We start from the raw sequence: 27038 nt of genomic DNA on the forward strand, positions 1-27038 counted from the left end.
CTAGTTTGTAAAGGACTTTATGCTGAAATATTGGCAGAGGAGATGCACAAACTCACCAAACATAGACTCATCGCCCAGCTCTCTGCCATACCGTATCATGCAGTCTCCCAGGAGTCCCTCTGTCTGGGGGTAGCCTGTGGTTTTAACTTGGCCTCTGATCTTTGACATAGTGTTCAGCATTCCCAGCTTGGCCCTGTATGCTAAGAGGGACATAAGAAAAGAAAAAAAAATATTAAAAAGTGATAAAGCCAATTTTAAAACTAATCTATTTAAAGCAATAAATTATTTCACAAGTGAAGTCACAAAGCTCGTCTCAGACTGGTGATTTTTTTGTTGTCAGTATCTTATAGTAAAAAGTTGAAATAATATTCCATTCAACAATATGGGTCATGTGAAACAAGATTTTACTCCCACCTGAAAAAGCATAATTTCTCTGGGCAAATATTCACCAACTCACGTTCCTTTGAATAGTCCTGCCTGTGAGAGCCTTGATTAGAAATACTGCAGAAAGCAAATGCAGGATACAAGCACAGCCAAAGCCAACTTCCTCCCTCTCTCTCCCTCTTGCTTAGAAGAACTTAGCAGAACTCCACACAGAAATCTCACAATGATGACCTAATTAGCTTTTATTTAGCTAGAATTAATTTCCAAGTAATAAAACAACGTTCATCAAAATCCACCGCCTATTGTTCCTATCCTACCTGGATTTGGCTGAAGATACTCCGTGGATTTGGACAGAAGCTCCGTTACAGCTTTATTAGTAATATCAATTTTCTGAAAAAGAAAAGTAAGTCTACTATGAACATTAAAAAATACGTAGAAAGGCAAGGGCAATTTAAAAAACCCACATAATTGTAAAAGCAGAAACTAGCAGTAACATTGTTTAATTTGAAACACAGCCTATCAGGGGATAGGAAATATGTCAATTTCATGCAAATTTCTGAATGTGGATTTAAACTACAAAATATAATCTTTTACCAGGAGAAAATCTGGCCCAAGTAGCCAGATTTTTATCATTAGTTTTAGCAGATGCAAAGGCTTTGTGATATTTACAAAGCCTCACTAACAGTGCAGATTTCTCTAAACTCCCACACAGCCAGAGGAAGGTTCCTCCTGATGCTCTGCACCCTTCTTGGAGGAATCTCTTTTCACTGTGGAGAGGTGTCAGTGGAACCTGATCCTCTGCTCAAACAACCTTAGTGGATGTCTCTTCTCCCTAGGCTGAGCTAACAAGGCCCAAGGACAAATTTGCATTTACCCTTTTATCTTTTTTGTTTGGAAGCACATTATAGGGTTTTCTCCCCCAGGTAAATCTACAATACCAATCATTTGAGACATAAAATATTTTTGATTGTGCAATAGCTTAATGTTGAAAAACATAATGTGACTTTTCTTACCCTTTCCATCTCCTGAAATTCCTCATCTAACTTCGTTCCTTCTGCTCCACTTATTTTTTCACTGAATAACTGTAAAAAGATAAGTTTACACACAAAAAAAAATAGGTATTGTTATTTAATTACAGAATAAATATCTCTGAGAGCTACAGGAATTTACTCCAGATCAGAAAATAGCCAGCATCCATTTGAGGTAACTATGCAGGACAAAAGTAAACAGTCTTGGAAGTGAAGTCCTCCCTTCAAAAGAGAGACAAGGATCCTTGATATGAATTTAGAACAAGCAAACAAAAAAAATGGTTTCTCATGCTTGAAGAGTTTGTACTCTACTGGCATGACCTATACTGCAGATTTCAGCACAGGGACCATAGTCTGACTGCAGGTAAATCCACAGTAACCTTTTCAAGTGTGTCTCTGCAGCTCTGCACTCTGTCTCTGCACCTTCTGGCCCTGTGTACCAGCAGGTTCAGGGATGTAATTCCCATTCCTGCTGCTGGAGTGGTGTGCAATTCTCTGGAAGGAACAGAGTCGTGATAAATGCTTCACTATTACTCACCTGTGAGACTGAGCACCTCTGTGATCAAAACAACAATGCCAGGTGCTCTTCAAAAACTCAAGGCACTGGTTTCAGAGAGATTTCAGTAAACCTCCTGAAAAGGCTAAAAGTTAACCAACTTTTGTGTGAAAACTCCAGGCTGTCAGACCTGCCTGTGGTCCTCACATGATTCCTCATGAGTGAATCATGGCCAGGACTAAGCCACCGAGCAGAACTCAGCCATCTGCTTCTTGCAGTGCATGGTACCTGCACTGTGACAACATGAAAAGAAAGCCAGATCCTTACCCAGTGTGAAACAGCCTTTGAAGGCATCCCTTCACTACAACAGTGATTTAACACACATCCAACATTAAATTCCTTCAAAAACACCTAATATTTCTCTGTTTTAATTGGCTTCACTGAAACTGTAACGGCGTAGTGTGAAATCCAGGCCTAGCTCTCTGACTGCTGCTTACTCCCCAAACCCGTCCCCAATAAAGCATTCTGTTTGTCCTCAGCACCTTCTAAAAGGGAATTCAGCTCACTGAATTAGAAGGGCCTTGGGGACTTGCATATCCTGAAAATGGGTCAGGGCTCTCAGCAGTGCCATGGATCCCTGTTCACGGCACAGGTGTGGGGGGAGGACGCTGCCCTGCCAAAAACCAGCAAGGAGCTGATGAAGCAGAGCTGGGAGCTCAGCAGTGGCTGACCTTGCATCAATATCACTGCTACCACACAGTCAGAACAGTCCTGCTTAAGGGAAAAGGTGAGTTCAAAGAGAGACATACTGCTAATTATTGCTATTGGCTTTACAGCAGCACTCACAATCTTCATGCTTAATATGCCAAGCATCACATACACTTGTCAGGATCATTTCTCTTCCAGAGCACTGACAGAATGAGCACAAAAGCAGATAAAACAGATGGAATAGCCCAAGTACCAGTGAGTTCCTGTGGGTCATCATCTTGCTGCTGTAAGATAAGACAGCAGAGGAGTGACCTGAGGTCACACATGGAGCAGGACACTGCCCTGGTCTCTGCAGGAATGTCTGAGGAGTCCTTTAGCAGACAGAGAAAGGTACATGACAAGGCTGCATGAAAAGCAGGAATTCCTATCAGGAATTCTGCAGCTCCTCCACAGTAACAGTTTCTGTCTCCTTTCTGTGCACTGTTAATTCCAAAAATAATCAATGCCATTTTCCCCAGCCTCACACATGTTTTCTTTCTCCAACAGGCAAGGAAGAGATCTGTGGTTTCCCAAAACTGTTTTCAAAGACTGAGTGCAGTGCGGGAATTACCCTTCTCAGGCTGAAATTGCAGAACTCACATTGAGTAGCAGCCCATAGCTGTCTCATTACAGATAATCCATTTATATGCTGGTGAAAGATAAACCTAATGAAGTAACACGATTGCTTGACTGTGAAAGCGTAATCAATAACAGAATTCTAAATCTATTTCACAGTCACTTGTGGATGCAACTCCTGAGAGCCAGCCACAGGATCTGCATACACTGTTTCATACAGACTTTGAAGACAACCTAACACACACCTACACCTGGGGAAAAAAGTACTCATCGTAAGAAAAAAATTTTTGTTAACACTTTCCTGGTTCTATGCAAACATTAATGATGCTGCAGTTTGTAGCCCAAAGGATGCATTTCTTCATTGGTATTTACCCTGAGTTCTAATGTCCTCTGAAAAACGATGCTCCGTAAAGAATGATTCCTTGAAGTCTGTAAGCTGTCTGAGCTACCAACAGTAAAAACTGGTATAAAGTTCTAATGGCTATAATTAAATTTTACACCCCTACAGTTTATTTCATACTGATATAATTGGGAATAGCTGTACTTGTCTCGCATTTAGGAACAAAAAAGCTTTTGTTCTGATCATACTGAATTTAAGAGTTGTAAAACTAGCATCACCCTTCTCACAATTAAAAGTCACAGGATACCAAATTAATTATTGAAAATGGATGCACAAAGGAGACAGCTGCTGTGTTTTAGTTCTCTATTTGCTGAGCATCATTTACATGCATTATATGAAGTTGCAAAATGCTTTGAACATAAATAGAGGACGTCCAGCTGAGGGGCTGTGTAGTTACATGGCAATATTTATCAGGGTTTACGAGTCACCTCATCAAAGACAACACTGCTGCCATCACACGAGGCGTGTACTCCAAGGGAGTTTGGAATTTCTTCTGCAGGAAGAATCCTTCACTCCCAAATTCCTGGGCAGCATTTGACTAGACAGGGCCACAATTTGTGGCTGTGAAAAAAACCAGTTCCCACCAGTGGGGCCACCACCTCTTTACTATTCCTCTGCAGGTCAGAAGCCAAAGCCTTTCCTTAATCCTGTTTCTGGTGAAGCGAACTAGGCTTCCTCTGGATCAAAACCTACAGTCAGAGAACAGCTCTGAAACAGGAAAAATTTCTTCCTCTCAGGTGTCTATTCAACTCCTTCTCTCACACTTTAATATTAGCGTTAGTGAGAGAAAGAAAAAAAAAACAGACAACAAAGCTAAATTATGGACATGAAAACACTTTCAAATCAGCCATTTGTATTATCACCTCTCACTTGAAGTTACACATGATAGAAAACCACCTTCAGTAGTAAAACTTGCATGCTCTATATAACAGAAGACCTTTTGCCCTGAAGAAACATTGCAGTTCGTACACAAATGCTCCTTGCTTGTTACTTCTATCTAAGGTTCTACTGTTCTTTTCAAAATTGAAAAATTAAATACAATGTTGTATTATAAACAATCTGAAATCTCTGGTGGGCTTATGTAGAATTTTATATGAAGAAAAATGTGGAATAAAACAAATAGGCTTTGAAAGAAACCCCTCCAGATATTATGATTTCTATTTTAGCTCTGTATATCCAGCTACAATTCAAAATGCAACCTGCAATTTTGTTACAGTCTTAAAAGACTAAATATTTATCTGCTAAGGCATTTATATTCCAAGAAATTCTCTGAGAAAAAGATTTTTTCTATAAATCTAATATTGGGATTTTGTTCTGAGGATAGTTCTTCGTTATTCTATTTTATTTTTTTTTTCAGATAATATAATTTTCTTTTGATGTGTTTTGTTACAATGAAGCATTGCCTCAACCCTGGCAGTATCCAAATATGAAAAAGGCCTTGAGTAATCTGGTCATGGGGAAGGTATCCCTATCCATGGCAGTGGGTTTTGGGACTGGATGAATTTTAAGGTCTATTCCAGCCCCTTACCACTCTGTGATTCCATGAACACAACACGTGAACAGTCCATATTTTAAAGTAAAATCTACAGCTCACCAAAACTCTAAACTAAAAACATCTCAAGATTTAAACAAAAAAGAACACCTGAAAATTAAGTTACAAATATTAAGATTCATCCCTACTGCACAGGAATAGTATATTTCCTCTTTGTTATATGGATTATAACAAACAAGCTTCAGCAAAATGCTGTATTTTACTAACGTTTTGTACATCATATCCACTGAATTACATTAATTTTTCATATTTCACTACAGAATGTTACTGAGTATATGAAGCTGCCAAAAATATCCCAGATCAACAGAGAGCTGATAAAACTCTCAAAACAATTACCCTATTTTTTTTTTTAATATACCCACTGGGTATTTTATAATACAAGTCAATGGGATTATTGCCAGCCAATACTTGCACACATGCTCTGACCTTCTGTTTCACTTGTTTTGCCCCTCTTTTGCAACACTCACTAACTAGGATTGAACTGTCACAGTTCTTTTGCTGTTATTCAGCTACTGTTGAAAGAAGTGGCTGCCCAACAAAACTCTCTTGGCACATACCTGGCCAGGAAATCAGCCTATGCTATTTAAAGGCTGAATGAAAGGTAGCATACTCTATTAAAAGCTTAAGAGCTTTTAATGACTCTTTACAAAGTTACAGCATTTATTTTGTTCTGAAGGACTAGCTGCTGAAATTATCTGTTGAAACTTTAATGGGATAGAAAATTCCTACATTTGTCATAAATATGCACGCTGTCAAACCCATGAGGAAAAACCTAGATTTTTTTTATTCTGATGAAAAAGTCAAGGCTATGAAAAGATTTTAAATTTATTTTCCCTCTCTCTCCCTAAAAAGGAAGCAAGCAATCAACTGGGAAAACGAATAGATTCGTCCCAAAGTTAACAGAGGGAGAGCCAGGAAATAATGTAACTGTATGGCTACATTTCCCATAGAAACAGAACTGGTCCAAACTGCACAAATGCATTAAATACATCTTGAATACAGTACTTAGTACAAAATAAAATACTACATTCCAGTATGGTTAACACATAATAGTTACGCTTCTCTTAATAAATCATTAAAAGTTCCAGCGATTTCCCTGCAGCCATGTAAGTGTTTGATTTGGTTTAATGCAATGTGACAATACTAACAGCTTTCTCAAGGATCTTATTTAAGCCTGTAATAAACAAAGGGAAGAATAAAAGGTGGCTGGCAGGACAAAGTTGAATCTCCTTGCAGTGTTCAACATCCTTAAGGGAGGGAGAGATTTTTTTCTTTGTCCTCTTCCAGAATGCTCTATCAGATTAGAGACCAAGATTTCAGCCTCTTTTCTACATCAAAAGTAGTTTAACCTCAAATATCTCATATTCCCTGTTTTTTGCTTCCAAATTCTACTACAGTGCTACGCATACTGCTTGTTTTCCTTCTTTCCTGATTGCTGTATTTCATATAAATTGCCAACTCCCACACCCAAAAAAAAAATGGTTACCACTACTTCATGTACTGCAGACCACCAAGCACTTGACCTACAACACAGCCTAATGTCTTGCATCTTAGTAAACCTTCAAAGGAATGAACACTGGCAGAGCCAGCTGCACAAAGCTTGCCACCACGACAGAAAAATATTCTTTAAAAAAATAATAAAATGTTCTTCTTTACTAACTGGGTGAATGGGTAGCTATTAGGCCCCCTGTGAGGGACTTCTAGAGATTTTCTAAAGGTCTGGACACTCACAAGAAAAAGTAGTGCCCCATTCTGAGAAACTAAACTAAGACACACATTTTCAAATACAGATCTAAACAAAAGACTAAAGAAACACAGTACTTGGCCCTTGGGTACAAAATCATCTGCAAATGAAAATGGGTAATATATACCTAAACAGATATTTTCTCCGAAAATACCCCTGCAACAATAAAGAAAAAACCAACCTATGAAAGTGTACTGGTACTTGGACCTGTTCTTTTAATCAAACTGACATAGCTCATTCTACCCTAATGCTTTGGAGAAAACACAAATCCCTCATTTTAGAGGTTAAGCACTCAACAACGGCAGGAACTCTGGAGTCACCTCAGTGCGTTGTGTTTTCAAAGAAAATAAAAATTCTCTTGCTCTGATGTACTTTAAAGAAAAAAAGATTTATTCTGCCCTCCAAAATAAATAGAAGGTCTACTACAAAGTGCAGATGTTTTAGTCACACAAATGCAGAGCACTCTGGCTCACCTCCACCAAATCATTTAAGTTCATCCTCAGTAGATGCTAAAGTGCTTTTCTGGATGAAGCTCCGAGTGCTCAGCACCTCACAGGGTCAAGCTCAGAGGGTCATCATCTTCACATGAAGCATTTTGTAACTTTTTCTTCTACTAAACTTCCAGCTAACAGTGGCATGGATTTCCACAAAGCATTTGGTAAAATGGTACAAAGATTTCTGACAGCAACAGCGGGAACTGGGGGTTTATTTGGAAAAATTAATCAAGCAGCTGAATTGGGTCCTACTGCTATTTAATCAAAATTATGGTGTGCAAGAAGCTGTGCCCTAGAAGTCAAATACTTGTTATTGCTCCCATGGCTGCATAAGTGCTATAAAATATCTCTGAATTTAACAATGCATGTGCACAGGTAATTAAAAAAGTGCAGCTTTCTCTTTTAGTAACGGTTCATACATAATTATAAAACATAATAACATTTTGGAATTTATGCGAGACATGAACACATTAAAAATTCTAATCATACTGAGGATACAAAATTCAAGCAGCAGTCTGTCAGTACCCATGGCAGAGTATATTTCTATAGAAATTCAGGAAAACAAGAACATAAAACTGGATGATTCACCCATAATTCATTACCTACAACAAGCAGCTGAACCAGAACTCCAGAAAACTCATCCATGGCCAGAGGAATTCACATCCTAATGTTTCACTGAAGATGTCTATTCTCAGATATTTAAATAGAAACAAAGAACTATAGGACATGCTTGTATTTCAAAGACACCTCATCACTATGCTCACACTATCAGCTTTCTTAGGGATTTCTGATGGACCCAATCGCAAATCTTGTCCCAGCAGCCAGCAAAATTAAAATAACCAAAAATATTACTATTTTTGTGAAATGTGAAGGATTTAAAATATATGTAGAGAAGTGTTTTACATTTAAAGACACACCAAGATAAATATTAAAACAATTTTATATATTTTCTGATGTTAAAAATTTCATGCAACTTATGAAATATAAAAAACTGAACCCCATTTCACTTTTCAGAGCTCAGTTTTTGGTAGGAAATTCCTTTACATGACAAAAAGACAACACCGAAAACCAGGCCATCTAAAGGACACCAGGAATCTCAAGGGCCTGTTTCCCAAGAAGGAAAACATACTTTTTCTACCAAGAGATCTCTGAATCATACAAACAAAGCTTAAAAAATGCATGAGAGTACTGCCGGAGTGTTTATATTCACAAAGAACATTCCTATCTCACTAATATTTATGAACCCACTACTACTTGATTACTTGGAACTTCTCAGGCAAACAGGAGCAACAAGATCACAGATTATTTTTGCAATGTGGCTTGCCTGGGATAGGGGATCCAAGGGTGCCCCCAAACACATCTTTCCCACATGGAGATGTTCACTGAGCTGCCGGGGGAACACGAGTTCAGCATCAAGCAAGTCACTGCTGAAGGGCCCTGTGCAGATCTATACCAAACATTATTATTCAATCTACTTTCTAACATGGAGCAAACTCTTCACAGCTGAGCATGACCCAAAGTGTAGAGAAGCCCAGCCAGGCAATCAGCTCTACAGTGACCCCTCCAGCTGCCAGCATCAACAGGAATGGACCCAGTCCATCCAAACTCCCCATATGCTTCTGCAGAGAACAGTGCCCATTGACACCAGGGAACATCAGGCCGGCAGCTCCCATGAGACATCAATGAACAGCCACAGCTGTCGGGCAGCAGCACAGCTCTGGCTAAGGCTCAGAAGCGGCAGCTCAGCTCTGCTCAGAAAGGAAGAGCCAATAGTGCAACGCAGATATTCTGGGACTGAGAAAGGCCTGACAAGCCCTGGTGCATATAGGAAGACTGAGCAATGACAGGACTCTCCACTGATGGAGGAGTTCCAGCAGGCAATCCAGATACACCTCACAATCCAAGAGGTCCTTCGGCAAAATCCCCTCACTGACCCATCAGCCGAGGTTCTGCTTTCCCACTGCTCTGTGAGACACTCACACCTATGCAGACAAGAATTACTACTGCTTTCAACTCTTTTATAAACAGTTGCGCTGTACCATTTAGTGTGAACTCCCTGAACTTAGATCGACTTGTATGAATAAGGACTGCTGAAGACACCTGGCTACATGTCAACACAATTAATCAACTTAACAGCCTTTGCTTGGGAAACCCCATCCAAGGAAAAGGCACAGAGCCTAAGAACATGACAAACAAGGTTACTGGTTGAGGAATGTGTCTTTCTTGAAGAAGGACTAACACAGTCCAGAAAAGAAAAAAAAAAAGGAAAAAAATAGTTTAGAATGTTATTAGTCAAACAGCCTGATTTTATGTAGTCTAAACAAAAGATTCTGCCATGTGGGAGGATTATCACAACAAATTTTTCAAACGAGAAGAGCAGCCATTTTAACCACACTAATGAAGGCTTTGCAGAAAGATCTGCCACACAATGTCTGTGATGTGGGTGTCTGACCAGAGCTCAAAGTTCCCAGCACCCTTGCAATTCTTTCCACTGACAGGAACTCCAGGATGCATTAAATAGCTTTTGATTCCTGATTTTTCAAGAAAAAGAAAGGAAAAAAAAGAAAAAAAAGGGAAACAGACCTAAGTATATTAAAGGTCTTGAGACATGGAAAAATTCTGTGCATGTGCCTTAGAAACTCATCATCTCTCAAAAAAGCAGCAAAAGATATAGTAACATCTCTTATCTCAGAAAAGGTCTACAATTGATTAGGTAAGATGAAGTAGCTGGCATTAAACAACAAAGTCATCTGTAGAAACAGGCCAGTATGCCAGACATGGGGTCCTGCATTTTAGGAAAGTCAGTAAAAGCACCTACTGAAAGATTTATTAATCAATTTGATATTTGCTGTATCTGTTTTTTAAAAAAAATCTAATCCCATTTCTTTGACAGCAATACTGAGAACTTATCACATATGATTCCTGTGCTCTTCCTAGTGTATTTCTTGTATGTAATTTTTTGCCAGAATTAGGCACAAAATTGCATATGGCTTGATTTGGGTGGGTTTTTTTATTAATTTACTAACAGAAACATGAGATGTTGAATTCTAGCTCTGATACTGCTAAAGTTGTCCTACAAGTAAGTCTATGCCAGAAAGAGAATTTTAAGTAGGGTCAGGAATGCTGGGCACTTGATGTTCCTTAGTCAACACTCAAAATCCTGTACCCAGCTGATCTAGTCTGCACACAATCATACAGCCTTTCAAATTAACCTTATTAACCAAATCCAGCCAAAGTATGTGTAAATATAGACTGTTTAATCTAGACTTACAAAGAAATCTGCACATTGAGGAGGGTGCTGTCTCTTGCTCTAAGCAAGCATGTCCTTTGAAAGGTCTTAGCATATTTCAGAATATTTTATCCTCATGATATAATGGACAGCTTCACCCTTTCTGTGACACTCTAAAGGTCTCAAGTGTCTCATTAGAAGTAAGCCTGTGCTACTTGTGCTGCTTTTCCACATGTCTGGATTCCAGACTTTCTGCTCTCAGCAAGAGCTACTTTTTAGCCTCTGCTATAGCTTTGGATGCTTCAGCAAAAATGGGAAACAAATTCATACAGGCTGAAACCTCATATCGAAGTTCCTAATACAACATTAATGTAGGGGAGGAATTAAAAGACTAAATACTTGAATTTGGGTTAAACTGACCTGTCCTTGGCCACACAGTAAATAACTGCTAACTCTGAAATGAGAATGCCAGAGTCCCAAATCTTTGCCCTGAGGAATGCAGTCTTAAATAAAATATTCTATCTGTATTCCTGAGCAGGCAAAACAAGGGAAAGTTATCTTTATGGGACACAAATTGTGAGCTGCACAATTTATTTATTATGGGTATACAATTTATCTATTGTGAGAATGTAATTCCAGATTTTGTTGTGAAAATTAAGAGATGAATATACATTCTATGCAAGAGATTTTACTGTACACAGTCTGTAGAAAAGTGTTATATCTATTTTCCATGTTAAAATAGATACGACTAAATGGTTTCAAGTTTTCAAATTTTGAGTGACAACACTTAAATTCTCCAAAATGATATGTCAAAGGACATTCTTTTCCATGCAGGTCAGAAGGCCTAAGGATTAACAACTTTTTCTTTTGCTTCAACAAATACAGGCAAGTAACGCAAAACAATAAACCAAAAAAATTATAGGAAAAGAAGGTACAAGCATAGCAGCATTTGTGAAATAAGTCAGTGGCTGGAATGCTATATCCTGTTAAATTTTATATGATTTTTCTTCAAAATAACAGAATTAATCAACAGCTTTTATAGACACGCACATGTGCATATACAAACTCCCATATTCCCTTAAGTAAGCCAAGAGGTATTAGAGATGTAGATGCTTTTGAACACCCCACCAAGTGCTTATCTAAATCTCTAGGCATGTAAATACCTCTTAAGAGTCTAACCCAAGAGACCCATCAGAGAAGCACACAGGACTCAAAACTGCCAAGATATCAGCTCTGTTTCATTTCAGATTCTAGTCATAAACAGCTGAGAGTAGCTAAACTACTACTACTGCATTACTATTACTTAATAGTAATTACTTCTTTTTTTCAAGAAATATTTTGTCCTTGAGATTCGTCTGGCGCAGCAGAGCAAAGGCTTCTGTTATTTACATTCAAAAATAATTTACATTCAAAAATTTACATTTACATTCAAAAATACATTGTGGGTATTTTCTTAATCAATGTATACATCCAAATCATAGAACCATCAGTATACCTTAGGGCACATGCAGTTCAGGGCAGCTTCTGTGTATGGTCTACAATAACCAATACATGGTTATTACAAAGAAAACACTACAGAAATTGCTATTATTTAAACTATTGCTTGGCTATGGAGTTACCTGTATATGTTTGGACCCATCACTTCCTTGCAAACTACAATGTATATGGCAAGATCCATAGCACTTTGGTCCAATAAACTTCAAACAGGATTAAGAATTCTGACAATCAGCAAATACTTTTTCACAAAAGTAAGCTAGATGCTTAAAAAGTTGAATACTCTAGAAAGAAGGCAGACTTGTACAACAAAGCGCAGATTGATGGCTCCTGGCTTGGCAGCATTCTGCCAGTGCAAATGAAAATATAATTTTTGCAAAGAAACACTGCATGATTACTTGCAAAGCAATAGCAATCCTACCTACCCAAAAAGCACGTGGTAATATTAAATTATACACAAAAATCCCATTTTTACAGCATTCTTTTTTCTGCAATGAATGTACCAATTCCTTCCAGGAGTCCACTATATGCCTCTTTTTGTTACTTCTCAAATTCCAGTGCTCTGCACTTGTAAAATTAGCTCAAGCTGGCACTTCTCTCACCAGTATGACCAGCGCCAGAGTTGGCAAAACTGAAGTTTTAAAGGAAATCAAGGCAGATATTACCGCTTTTGAAAGGGTATTTAATGCTCCATAATAACTTAATTCCAAGTCCTATTTAAAATATTAGAACTTTAATTTCCTGTATTCCATTTGTGAACCTATTTGAATTTAGCTCTATTTTCAGAGAGGTTTTCTACAATTTCTTCTTCTAGCCTGAGGATCCCAGTCTCAGAGCCTCTGGTGAGAGGTGGCCCGAAGCTGTACCAACCATCACAGCTCAGAGACTGGAGAAGAGCTGCAGGAATGGAATATGCCCCTGGCAAGAAGGGATGTAGCAATTCAGAGCATTCCCTAAACAGCCACTACCAGCTGGGTTCCCAGGGCGCCAGTGACAATTTAAAGACTGCTGAAGCTTCTCTGCAAAGCTGGAGTACAAACACCGCTTGGCCTCCTGGGAGAGAGACAGTGAAACTGATGCTCCTCTGACCCATCAAGGTTAAATCAATGCTACAGGTTCAAATACCAGGACAAAGCCTGCTCTTTGTTAGGGTATCATCATCTCTGAGACTGAGAAAGAGAAGAGTTTGGCTTGGTGCTCAAAAACTGAAATAAGAAGGAGGAAAGGGTAGAGCAAGGAAATCACTTTTCCACTGACACTGATTGTGTTACTCCCAGCTCTGGTCAGGCTCTCACCTCCTGTGTCAGGTTTTCCTGGCAGTGCTCTGGGTGTGCTCACCTCACCTGGCAGCACAGAAGTGCAGAGCTGTCACTCTGCCCATCTCCTGAGTATTTCTACTAAGCTGTGAAATTTTTCTCTCTCACAGAGAAGTTAAACCAGTCCTGCATCCTGAGAAATGTTTTCTCCTCATTCACTCATCACTGATACCTTATCACCTTTCTTTTTTTCATTTTAGTCTCTTTTCACTAGCACTGCTTCCATTTAGTTTGTTTTTCTCACAGTTGTCTAACCCCTCATTATCACCTACCTCTCTTTGCCTTAGGTTTCTTTCAGTTTCCATCTTGTTCTAACATAACACTTCTCTCCACCTCTGCTGGATGTGTGGCCTGCTCAAAACCTGAGCAAATCTCATACACACACACTTTTTCCAGAAGAAGATCTAATCATGATGTTTGTCCAATGCTCAGCCCAACTCAGAGGGACCATGAATTGTCCAGCTGTTGTTCCATTTTTGTTGCATAAGTGTCAAAAAAAATATTCTCATGGCTAGGAGCAGTGGGTTGATAAATTGTTCAGAGAAATGATACTTAGGCAGGAAATGAAACATTTTAGAATGACCAGTTTCTTTGTGCATCTAGGGATGATAAAAATTCTTTCAACATTCCATCCTAAATATTCTCTCTCACAAGCCAGCCCCTCCTTCCCTTTTTCCTGCTAGTGTCTCTTTTCTGTTCCCATCAAGAGATGCATACACTTTTGTTCTCTTCAGTGCTCTGTTCAGGAGTCATTTATTGGTACACTCTCATGTTCTTTTATCAAAGTACAAGACTGGTTTATCCTGGTAATTTATAATTTCAACTCAAGGTTAAAAGAATAAAGAGTCCTAGGACAGAAATACTGTAGAGAACAGTCGAGAGAAGATCATGTACTTGCTGTTATTTTGAGAAACAGAAAATAACAAAAGGAGCAGGAAGAAAACAACCAGAAAGAGATAAAAACTACCTTTGCTTTCAAGAAGGGTTGCAATAAACCCTTCCTTGAAAACCCACTTTCTATCAGCTTTGCATCCTATCACATAGATATGCACCCTTTATGACTCCACATTTCATTAAATTTGACCTTCTGCCTTTAAATTACAAGAGCACTTTCCCTCAGATGCCCGGACACCTGAACTTAAGAACACAACAGATAAGCATCACCACTTGCACTGTGAACACTTGCCAAATGGCTTATAAAGTACTGAGTGCCAGGCTCAGAAAACACAATACACCTCGGTTCTAAACCACCTGCAAGAGTAAAGGCTTTTGATTAGAAATCGGTCACTCAGACAAAATACCACCAGCATGTATTGAACCCCTCATTTTGTAAATGGGATTTGAGTCTCCTCCTCCCTTCAGCCCTGTCTGCAGCAAAATACTTTTTGATTTAAGCTTCAGGTGAGACTTACAGCTCTACCAGGTAATGTTAAATACATGAGCTAGAAGCATACAAAATGTTTAATGCAATTGTAGCAGAAAATGTTTAAAGGAATGTATTCCACCACTTAATAAACCTAAAAGGCTAAGTCCTTTCTCTTATAATGCATACAGTATTTGTTTTGAGAACATTTTCTTTACGAAGTTTTTTGAGAGAAAAATATGAAGCAATCAGTAATCACATGCAGATAATTATGGCAAGACCCTCAACTGTAGTTGTAAAAAGTGTTTTTTATTTCTTTCCCATAACATAGAGTTGCTTTCTCCACTTTCTAATTATACACACTCCTTATTTTTTTAACCACTAGCACAGAGTTTAAACATTAGCCACTGAACAGTGTAAAAGGAAAAGTGCTGTACATTTAAAGGAAAGAAGAGCAGCTGTCACAAATCAGATGCCTGATTCCAGCCACAGAGACCTAGAACAACATCTCAACAGCAATGGCCCAGCTCTTGCTCCAACAAAGAACAATTCAAACACAACTCTTCCCCCTCTGCTCCCCCATGGTCTTTTCACAAATGAGCAGGACCACCCAGTGATTAATGGAACTTGTTATTAACTTACCCAGACAATCTGCTGCAGTAATAATCCTTATCCTGAAATTGGACTTTTACCTCTGGATCCTACAGGCTCTTAAACCAGCTGAATAGGGGCACAGCCACTGCTTCCAGGTCTGTAATTCTGAGACACACAGTGATTGTCTAAAATCTTAAATGCTTTAAACTTGAAATCCCTATCAGACTTGGCATCCTTTCCAGGCAAATACACTGGCTTTCTGAGCGTACCCACTAACACTGCAATTTTTAGTTTACTGCTTGACCACACCAGTGGGATGAAAAAGTAAGAAACACAGGCTTCACAAAGACACTTCTAAACCACAGTGTTTTTACACTTAATGCCTTTGGTAGCTACTGAACTTCAGAGGCAGCAAAAACACTGAGAAGGGCCTTCCAGAAACTGTGTCCATCTCATGGCAAACTCAGTTTTTCAAGTTACCTACACACCATCTACTCCTCCAGCAGTAGCAAAATCCACACATTTCAACAACAAAAATAATTTTCCTAAATAAAGCCTTCATCTCTATGCCACTGCATAAACCACAGAGCTCCAGTAACTCTCTCATGCTTTCTCTAGACTTATTCAATTCTCTGCACAGAAAGATTTCCCATTGCCCTTTGATGACTTCAAATGTGGTCCTTCCAAGCAGCACTAAATGATTTTTCCTACTTAGTGTAACTCTTCAGTCAGAACATAAACAATTGTTCTGAAGCAAGCCCAAATACAGCTCTGAGGCCAGTATTTTCACATATGACAAAACAGCCACTCCAGTTTGACAACTATACTTAGTCTTTAATCAAATCTAAAAAAGTATCAAAAAAGGAGAGTAAGACACTGAGTCCTGAATGGAAGCAAATGGCACCTATCAAACAGATCATTAGCATGAGATGGTACATACACCAATGCAATGCTGTCTATGGGCTTAAATTAGATACATACAGATATTGAAGAAAAGCAGGATCATGTACAAAGGACAGTCTTGTCCATATATGAATCAAGTACAAGACTCTAGACTCTATAATGTGATTTTGCATTTCTATAGAGAGTGACTCATTTCGCACCAGGCAGTGACACATCACCCTATTACTGAACATTTTAGTCCAACTTGTCTGCTGCAGCTATTCTTTAGCACATGTATTGTACAACAAAAACTACTTTGTACTGCAAAATCTTGAACTCTTCCTGACAAACCTCCACTGTTTCCTAAAGAGCTCAACAGTTATGCTTACACATGCGTTTATACATCTAGAAATTCAAAGTCATGATTATTGTACGTATCTCTAATGGAAAACATCTTTGAAAGAATTCAAATGTAATAAACTAACTTATCTAAATTTTTGGACACAGACACATTATTTGCTCTGCAAACCTACTTAAAAAAACACAACAGTGTCAGACTCAAGACCTTCCAGAAGAAAAAATACAGCTGCTTTTAATGAGGAAACCTGATTACACTAAAGTCTCTGACAGTAATTTAAATTAATTGATGTAAAAGTCCAAATAGCCAAGAACAATGACATACCTGAAACCATTAATCTCCATGCTGACAGAATCACACTTTTACTTCCATATTTCATTTTCCAAATCTAAAATACTGTTCCCTAATCTGTTTAAAATCTTGCTTGTGGAAGTGAGCATAAAAAGAGGAATATAAAGCCATCAAAGGGCGGTAAAAATATAGTTGTAGTGATTGTCCTTCCTCACTATTCAATTTCACTAACTTCTCGCTCAGTTTCAAATTATGCTTAAAAAAAACATTCTGAATTTCTTTGAAAAGTAAACTTCGGGGGGTTTTATTCTAAACTGTGGTCTTCCATCTCATTATATTGACAGTTGCTTGTCCAGCCAACATAGTAAGACAGAATGGGCGTGAGCGCTGCAGACAAGTAGAGGTAATGGGTGCATCCCACAGAGACAGCCCATCCTCCTCAGAGTGACCAGGACAAGCAGCACCTCAGTGCCTGTCAGAACCATTTTCTGCCTCTCTTTCAGCATCTTCTTTCAGGTACAACTGGGTAATATTTCATCCTGTTTCCTCGGCATGGAGAGGAGTTGGAGCTGTGAAGACAAGTTACACACTGCATGCATTCCACTGGTTGTTACCACATTAACACATCTTCCTCCCTCCACAGGTTCCAAGTGCAAAATTTCATTTGGCAGCAATACCATTCTGATTTGGCCTTAAAACAATCCCCCTTTCTGAAGTTGTTCCCTGTGCTTGTAAGGAAGGTGTGGCTTCCTTTTGACATACTTGTATATACCCACTGCAAAGATGAGAAAGGGTGATTGTACTATAAACCAAAATCCTTTAAATCAGAGATTTAAATAACCCCTTTACACATTTCCCTTCCAAATAATATGAGAACCTTTCTTATTATCTTCTTACTCCTCATGTGATTTAAGATGTTTCTATACTGGATGTCTCTCATGACTATATTTAGAAATTGCTCTTACACATGCTAGTAAGTAATTGTCAAATAAGTCCCTTAAAACATTGTTTCGCCGAGAGTATCAAGAGAACAGAAGTCACACCACATTTTTTACTGATTAACATGCCTCTTGCTGCCTTTAACATCACCCTAACTTGTGTCTCTGTTTTGACATCTTTTGTCCCAGTAGTAGTACATTCTCCAACTGAGCAGAACTTCCTTCCACAGACACTCCTCTCAGTTGAAATAAAGGCACTCTTTCCTCCACTTAAGAAATGTGTTCTCCTTCTCTTTCAACAGCATTCTCAGTCTTTCACTGAAGTCTGGCTGAGGCCTCTCAGGTCTCACTGTGTAAGCCCTCATATAGCTTGAGGTGCTGCTTTCACTGTAGGAACATTGCTTTTACCTATATCCAGGTTGATCATCATTTCACTTGAACCCCTCAGTTGTCCCAGGCTTGCTGGATTAGACACAGATCATTTTGCCCTCACATGATACATCATCATAATCACAACATTCACCATTAACCCAGGGTGAGCTGGTAGCAGAGATTCCTTGTGGGCTCATCATTCAGATCTTCAGTGAGATACAAATCCCTTACAAAGCAGAGTTTATTCTACTCTATGAACAAAACATTCTAATAATCATTAAGGTACTTTTCTACAGCTGCTTAGCCTTCTCTTAATCCTTTTCATCCCTGTCGAGACATTCCCTCCCTTTCCCTTGTACTGGTAGTAGCAACTCTAGTGTGCTATGAGCTCTTCAGTGGGTTAATCCACCTGAAAGCTGCTCACACTTTGGAGCTGGGTTGATTTTGAGACAGATAAGCTGCCTCTAACAGCTTAGTGTGTGTGATCACACAAGCACCCAGAACTGACTCAAGGAGGTGGACAGGACCTTACCCTGAAGGTAGAGCAAGGCCACCACAGCCTAGATTTAGGGTGATGCAAGTTGCCATGGAACTTTATGCTGCATCTGATGGCACCCAGCTACTAAAGCTGACTGCACAAACATTGTTCCTGCACATGCAGTGGAAAGGTGTGTGTACAGTGAGGGGGTCTGACCTCTTTAATGACCTCTGTGCCCTAAATCCATACGCTTTACATCACCTTGTCCATTCGATACCTCTTCATTTCTGCTCACTTCATACTGAGTGCTGCAATTGCCACCAGTCTAGTGAAAATCTATGCTCTGCCTTGTTCTAGAGAATGCTGGCATATTGTCAGTCATAGTTCTGGAAGAGAGCACTACTCTGATTCATAGCTCCTAAGAGGAATTGAATACACTTCATGTTCCCAGAACATTATGCGACCAGTTCCAGCACAACGCCCTGGAATTAAACCCAGAAACTGGATCCTTCACTCTTTTCTCAGGTTAAACTGCCTTAGCTTATTCAGGAAGATGGCTCCCACTGCCTCTTGCAAAAGTTAGCATTAAATACATTGCTGACTGTAGCACAGGCTTGAACTCAGAAAGGTCTAGTCAGCTTTCAGCACAGACCTACCCATGGATGTAAAGCTGCACAAGTATTTTACAACTTACTGTAACCATACCCCAGTGCGGCACCCTGTAGCTGGGTCCTGCATGAAGTCTGAGTAAGTTAGAGTTGCTCCAGAATAGCCAATTGCAACATTTTTCTGTGAGAGTAACATACTATTGTCGGTATTTCTTTCACACCATTTGAAACAAAAAAAAAAATCCTAGTTTGTCAAATCGGAGAGATCAAGCAACACAAAGATCATAGCCTGCATATGCAGAACAAGAAATTAAAATCCTTAAAACATGTAAATATTTTTTTTTTAAACACATAACTGCACTGCATAATTCATGTCTACCCTATTGCCCTCCTGTATTTCCACCACCAGAGATTTCTGCTTATTCCACAGTTTTATGGAAAATCCATTTAAATACAAATCAGCTGATGTAAAAGTTTTTTGGGTTTGTTGTTGGTTTTGTTGGTTTTTTTTAAGGCTGAATACGTTGGGCCACCTTATTAGGACACCAAGCACTTACACATCTCCAATGCCCACACGCACGATTAGAAAGATCACCTACACACAACTGATGTCAGAGAGCCCTGTCAAAGTGCAGGATAAGTCATGGATAACCAAATTTGATTTCTGTAAAGCCAGAATATATTCACATTTCCTTTGCTGAAGTCACATCTATTCATTTACATTCAACACCAAAGCAGTTTACTTGGGTCTTAGTAATTTCTTGGCAAACAGTTTTAACCACCAGTGCAGACTAACTACAGGAGAAATAACACAGCCAAGACGTGGGCACTTTTAACAGTGACTTACATCTTTAAGTTCAAAGCTTATGTATTTGGGCCAAATATTTTTAAATCTGTCAAAGTTCAAGAGCTGCTAACACTGAAAGATATGTTGCAAATATTTAGGGGTTTTAGTTTTAAAAGTTACTAAACGACTACACATTAATCTAAAGTAAAAACTTCCTTGGCAGTGCCATTTAAAGTGACAGTTTTAGTGAATCCATTACCAGCAAAAATGTGATCAATATCATTCAGTACAGTGCCCCAGGTGAGCTGTGCAGGGGAAGCAGAATAAGACTGTCAACAGAAGCTGTACACAGCCAGATACACCAACAGTCAAAAATTGTAATTTTAAGTTGATCTGCTTTAGAATTAACTTCACCTCACATTAGCATGCCATTTCTCATCACCAAGTCTACATGTTTATCAGCAAGTCTACTTTTTATGCATGAAAAGTGACAAATAATCTGTTTATTGCTCTTTCAGAAACTACTTTCCAGACAGTAACTCTTACAGAATCCCATTCCACATAAACAAGTTAGAAATTTGTCCTTCAAAGTTATTAAACTGCTGTTTACGTGTTTTAGCACTTAGACAAGCTGTGTGGATTTTAAATCACTATAAAATGGACTGGGAACTCCTTCTCCTACCCTTACTTTTTACTGCACATTATTTTAATTTAAATGGCATCATTCCTACTTATCTGAGCTGCCAGTCCTGTAGCTTCCTGTGCTTTTGATACAGTGTGAAACACCCACATTCTTCTGCCACACAGTCAGGCCCCATTACTTGCTACTCAAGGCAATCCACCTGGTTCTGCTGTACATGGATTGCACATTTTCCCTTTGAATCAGCAAGCATATTGTCTGTGCTGCTTGAAGGGTTTCTTGTTTGTTTGTTTATTTCTTTTTTCTTTTTAAGGCATTTTAGTTCACAGTTTTCCCAAGTCTAAGTTCATATCCAGCATCAGAGCACTGTGAAACAATGTGCTTCCAGTTCCTGGGTCTACTACAAATGCAACTGAATTTTTAATGGTCTTAAAAGTCTCATTCCTCAAATATTTTTAAAAAATCCATCATTGTGCTCCTAGCAGCCCTGCTGACTTAGCTAGGATCCATGGAGGCCTTTAGAAACATTACCCATGGGAAAAAAGAAAGAACTTAAAGATATCTTACTCTTTGCTAATGCAACCTGTGCTCATCATGAGTTGGAAAACCTAAATGGAACAAACAAGTCTCAAGCACTTTCTTGTGTCAGAAAGTTTGCAATAATCCATGTCCCTTTCATTCACTTAATAGAAAACCTCCATGTATGACAGGGAAAAGTGAAAGAAAACACCCACAACCATCATTTCATCACTTTGTTCACCATGACTACTTTGGAAAGGAAGTCACTGTACACATTTGCCTTGTTTTCATAACTCCATTTCAAAACCTGCCAGTGGTTTTAGACAGCAAGGCATTGTTACACACAGCACCACAAACTCGAATGCAATTGGGAATAACAACTGATGATAACAGGGCTCCTCAGCTCCATTTCTAAGACACACACTGTCCTGAATCTCCACAAGGCACACTTCTTTCTAGTAGTAAGAGCAGCACTGCATAAATGCACCACTAACTTCATCCATGGGGACAGAAAGAACTTCCTTCACCATGCACACAGAATTCACTTCCATTGTTAGCAAATTAAACAAATTACAGAGAAAACTGAAATAATTTCCAAGTATAATTTACACACAGAATACAGACCCCTGCAGAATTCCCCAAGCAGCTATAAAGCACTAGTGCAAATGAGGTCAAAAGGCTCTGTCCTCCTCTGGGGGGCACCTGGCTTTGCAGAAAGAAATTCCTCTAAAAAAGGCGGCGCAGCACATCCATCAGCAGATCAAGCCAAGTCCCATGAAACAGAAACCTTTAACCACAGCTGAAGAGATCACTGAAGGGCCACTCTTAATCATCAAACTCACAATGAAAATGCCATGATTGTTGCATTCTCCATACAAAACAAAGCAATAAATATGGCCCTTTGAATCCTAGGTAGTTACTACAACATACAGAGAAAAAAAGCAAGCAGGGATTATTCAGAAGCTGAAGCCATAAAATGATAAACAGCTAACCTTAAAGGTAAGTAACAGTTGCTATGTTCCAGTGCCTCAGGCAGTCATCCAAGTAGATCACACCAAACACAGAACTCATCCTAACATCTTTAAAATTATTATTTTATTCAGAAAAAAATTCAGAAGAGCAGACTGGTGCTGCTGGTTCTGAATTGATGAAAGGTCTTTGACTACCAATTTCCTCATTTAATGGGTCTCCTTCCCCCTCACCCTGCACATATCTACTGTGACCCAGATGCCAAGCTGGCAGGTGCTACACTCCCTGCAGGAGGGAAAGACAAAGCATTCCCGTGTTCATGGCGTTCTCTGACCATACAGATGGCAGAGGCACCAAATTTCACTTTCTAGCTCCATTCAGATGGCAGAGGCACCAAATTTCACTTTCTATCTCTCTCAACAGGATTGCAAAAGGCAAAATCCTAATTTTGAATAGAAACACTGACTTTTTGACTCCCAATCCAACATTTTGTTTATGGCCCTTAGTACATTTCTCACACACACACACACACTCATTCTCTGCTGAGGAGATAACATTACACAAAAATTCCAGCTTTAAAAGATTGCCTGCCCATTCCAGAGGGGTATTAAATACAAGAAAGGTAACAGCAAATACCATGTTCAGCTTTGCCAAGCTTTCAGTCTCTTTATCCTTGAACTCATGTCACTTTCTAGTACTATATTTATTGGCATCTGTAAGAAAAAGAATGAGAACAGTAAGACCTAGCAGCATTTGCAACACACTCACAAAGGAATAAAGGGGCTGTTACTACCTAGGAACATTAACACTTGTTTTTTGGTGGTTTTTTTTGTTTTTTTTTTTTTTTCTTTTTCTGCTTGGTTAAGAAAAAAATTTAAAAATACCTTCTCTATTTTTTCACCTCTGATCTGTAACCTGACTGCATAAGAACAGAAACACTGGCAATAACAGAAAACAGAATTTCAGAACCCCTTGATTTCCTTTGAGTCCTGATTCTTAAGTCATGTTAACCAGACTAATTTCACTGTAGTCATTACAGTTCATTAAACACAAGCACAGTATCAAAAATGCACCTTAATTAGGGTAGTGAAGAAACAGAATTGATTCTCCTCAGAGGCTTGGCATTGTCCTTTGAATAGCAAGTAAGGCCAAGTTATTTTTGTGTTTCACGTGCACGGCTGGTGCTATCTGAGATGTTACAGGAAATTAACTGGTATATTCTCCCATCAATGCATACAACTCTTAGTAACTTGGATAACAGAAACATGTACACAGTGAAAGGACACTAGGGCTCTGGAAAATCGAATTGAAGGTGTAACCTGACATTTGAATAGCTCTTTTCTAAGTGGACTTGTGAGAAGCATTGTTAAAACCCACAGCTTCAACTCTCAACTAGTCATAAAACTCCAGCAGTGCTTTCCTCTCCAAGAACAGAAAAGAGACCAACAATGAGAACTCAGCACAAAATAGAATGAGACTATGGCAATAAACTGGGGTCAAAGTGGCATTAACACAAACAGAAGCATTTTGTCCCTAACAATATCGTTATAAGATCAAGTCTGGGTTTTATACAGTTTTTACAGAAGCGATGCAGGATGGAATGCATTTTATATTCGAATTACATGTGTGTTTACAGAAAGTGCAGGTGCACTGCAACTTCAAGTAACTCCAAGTGCTGCTGAAGAAAATCTCAATGCAGTGCTGCTGCTGGGTTTCACTTGGCTGTTTGTTTTTCAGCATTGCAGGATTCTCAGGAGCCTGCACTGCAATGTATTACCCAGCATGTGCCGCAGTGACTCAGGCAACAGCAGGAGTTTGGGATGGAGTGCCAGCTCTCACTCGAACTTTCAGGATGCCTGAAAAACTCTACAGCAAAGCCAAGAAGCTATAAAAGGAGATGAATTCAAGGAGAAAGTTCAGCTCCCATTCTATTATGCCACTCTCTATTCTTTTGCAATGCCATTCAGACTTTCACATATAAATATTTTATGTGTAAAATATAAATAACCTCCTTCCAAATTGCAGCTGCATCTCTGCTAGGTTCCAAGTTACTGCATTATGATCCCTCTCTTGCAGGCTTTGAGAGCTGCACTGTTAAAGGCTGCAGAGCATATGACCTCTGCCTTCTGCTAACTTGTACATGTGCTAACTGAAGCACTCACAGTTTCTTTTTGGTACACTGCTGCCTTACTGCCAGGCTACCTTAGCAGCTGATAAATACAACTGTAGAAGTACAATTATTCATTTTAAAACATATCAGACAAAAAAAATAAATTCTAATGTTCCTTTTCACCACTGTTTTTCTTCCACAATTCAGTAAGATTTGAAGAAAAGTAAATCCAATTATCTAATAAAAACTAGGAAAAGGACAGAAGCTTTCTCTGTAGTGCTGTCATGGATTTATCAATTCATATTGGCTGTGAAAGGACTATAACAAACTGTATGACAACAGCTTACAGTCCTAGGAAATAAATATAGCTGAATGTAGGCAATAAAGTTTCCTCTCATGTCTCACTGTCAAGTTCGGGTTCTCTTTGTATAAAGTTTACCAAAGAACTTCCTTTGCCATCAAGTACTTGTGTGATTGAAGTTTTTGTGTATCAACTCAATGTCAACATGGACTCTAAAAAAGGCTTAAATATTATGTCTAGGCTAGTATCTACAACATAACAGAAAAGAAAAATAGTCTAGAGAACTAATAAAAAAAAATCACCAAAAAACACCACCACCACCCCTGAAAACCTAACAACAAAATCCAAGCACACAACCTATTCTGTGTGGGGAACAAGATGGTCTTGATTCTGATCTGGTCTTCAACTCAACAGATTGGATCAAAATGCCACATTAATTAATGGAGAAAGAGCACAAATCTGGGAGATAGGAAGCAGCATCCCTGCAACTGTAGGTGATAGCTGAAAGTTTAAAAAAATTAAAAAACAGAAAAAGGCCATTTAAAAATTGCTAAAAAAGTTGCAGCACTTGAAAAGACAAATGCCACTGACGATACATAAAAAAATCAAAACAGAGCGCATACTATTTATATATTTATTACACTAGGTTAAATCACTTTCAGAAAGCAAAAGGTAATAACAGGTTTTGGTTGTTTTGGTTAGAAAATCTGCTTCCCCGTAGGCTCTATCTATAGACAACAGAACCAGCTCCTGATTCACACTCTCTTGAAGCCTCTTTCTTCACTGACAATAGGAGAAGGTTTAAGAACCCAGTCTGCAGATGCTGCAGTAACTGTTGATGACCACATCACAAATAAGACATTCACAATAATTGTGAATATTGGCAGTTCTGTTTCCTCAGAAAAGCATTACTTTCCACTACCTCTGAGAAACTAAGCCTGAGAAATACAACATGACTAAGCTGTTGAGCTGTTGAAACTACTTCTATACACAGCCTTCAGCTACCATTAATTAAAAAATATATTTTAAAAAATGTGTGAATTCAAACTCAACAGCAGATTTCCTATGCCAGTGTCATGGCTGAGCTTTCAAAACACCCTAAGGGACTGAGGTTCTGAACTCAGCAGCCTCCAAATCCTTTGAAAAAATCACATATCTTTACCCAGGGATCCTAGCCTACCTGCAGTTTTAGAGCACAGCAGAAATTAGAAATGCACCTAATACCTATTGAGGCTTTGTTATTCACTCTCTGTGCTTCCTGCTTTCCTAAAATCTAAAAATACTCCCAGTACTCACCAGAAGATGCAGTCCTCCCACCACCTGGGTTATCCCACATGCACAACCACCACGAGAACAAGGCCTGCAAAACCAGTAGGCAGAGATACACACACCTACTTCAAAAGCTTTCAAACTGAAAACAGGAAAACAGATCAGATCTGGCAGGGGCTGAAAGTGACAGGATAAAAACTCTCATTGCGAACACAACTACACAAAACTTAATTAAAAATATTATATTTGAAAATACATATAAAAAAAAGAGCTGGATTTCATGGGAGTTGCACATGAATTATTCAGCTCTGAGAAACAGCCTGCCCTTGCTTATCAGCCAATGAGAGGTGGTAAGACACTTACCAGGTTCTGCTTGGTATTTCCTAAGTCAAATGAGCTATACTCAAGGAATCATTACTGATATTTAATGGAGAGAATGAAACTTATCCTCATTGCAGGTCACTTTCAATTAAAGAACATCAATTTAAACTTATAACCCAAGTAGAAAGCATAGTAAAGAAAATTCTAATAACATGAAAGGTGTTATCACTACATAACAGACACACAAACTTTGAGACACATCCAAGCTTTGGGTCTATCCATTCCCTAACACCAGGGGAAGCAATCATTAGGGGACAGATAATGGAGCAGCACTGCAGCTTTATTTATTGGAATGTACAGAAAAACAGCTCACGCTCTACTCACTCTGGGGTACAGACCTCACTGCAGTAATTTCAACAGACACTGTAACACAAGAGTTGTCTTCTAGATCTCACTGCTGGGTTCTTCAGTGAAAACCAACAAACATGCAATTCTCAGTGAAAAAAACCCCAACAACTGGGTAAAAAATTTTAGGGGAAAAGCATCCTAACACTTCTCGTGAATTACTGGATTACAAACAGAGAGACCCATGGTGACTTTTTACTACATCAAACCAGTTTGTAATAGCTTGTCATGCCTGATTTTTGCAAGGGCATTAGTAACCATAAAAAGTTAGCTGCTGACCTTTCATAAAGCAAACACCCATTTACTTAAGTGTAACTTCAGACAAACCAAGCTGACAAGCACCAGACAAACACCCCAGAAACCTCAACTGCAT

The 27038-nt window shown here is 38.9% G+C and overlaps 1 protein-coding gene across 5 annotated transcripts in view; it reads right to left on the bottom strand.

Annotated features, from left to right (window-relative positions):
* The window catches only part of SH3GL3 (SH3 domain containing GRB2 like 3, endophilin A3), a 42902-nt gene that overhangs the window by 13045 nt on the left and 2819 nt on the right, over positions 1-27038 (bottom strand). Inside the window, exons 2-7 of one of the 5 annotated variants that reach the window (XM_066328351.1) lie at positions 26659-26753; positions 25967-26081; positions 22896-22972; positions 1398-1466; positions 702-774; positions 57-200 (exon numbers count right to left, since the gene is read on the bottom strand). In XM_066328351.1, coding sequence (XP_066184448.1) covers positions 57-200; positions 702-774; positions 1398-1466; positions 22896-22898 — 289 coding nt within the window. In that variant the 5' untranslated portion in view covers positions 22899-22972; positions 25967-26081; positions 26659-26753. Of the gene's footprint in view, positions 1-56; positions 201-701; positions 775-1397; positions 1467-22895; positions 22973-25966; positions 26219-26302; positions 26437-26658; positions 26754-27038 lie in introns of those variants that run through there. The other 4 variants (XM_066328352.1, XM_066328350.1, XM_066328353.1 and 1 more) reach the window with 4 other exon arrangements.

This window comes from Sylvia atricapilla, chromosome 13 (assembly GCF_009819655.1).
Source record: "Sylvia atricapilla isolate bSylAtr1 chromosome 13, bSylAtr1.pri, whole genome shotgun sequence".
In the NCBI taxonomy this organism is placed as follows: domain Eukaryota; kingdom Metazoa; phylum Chordata; class Aves; order Passeriformes; family Sylviidae; genus Sylvia; species Sylvia atricapilla.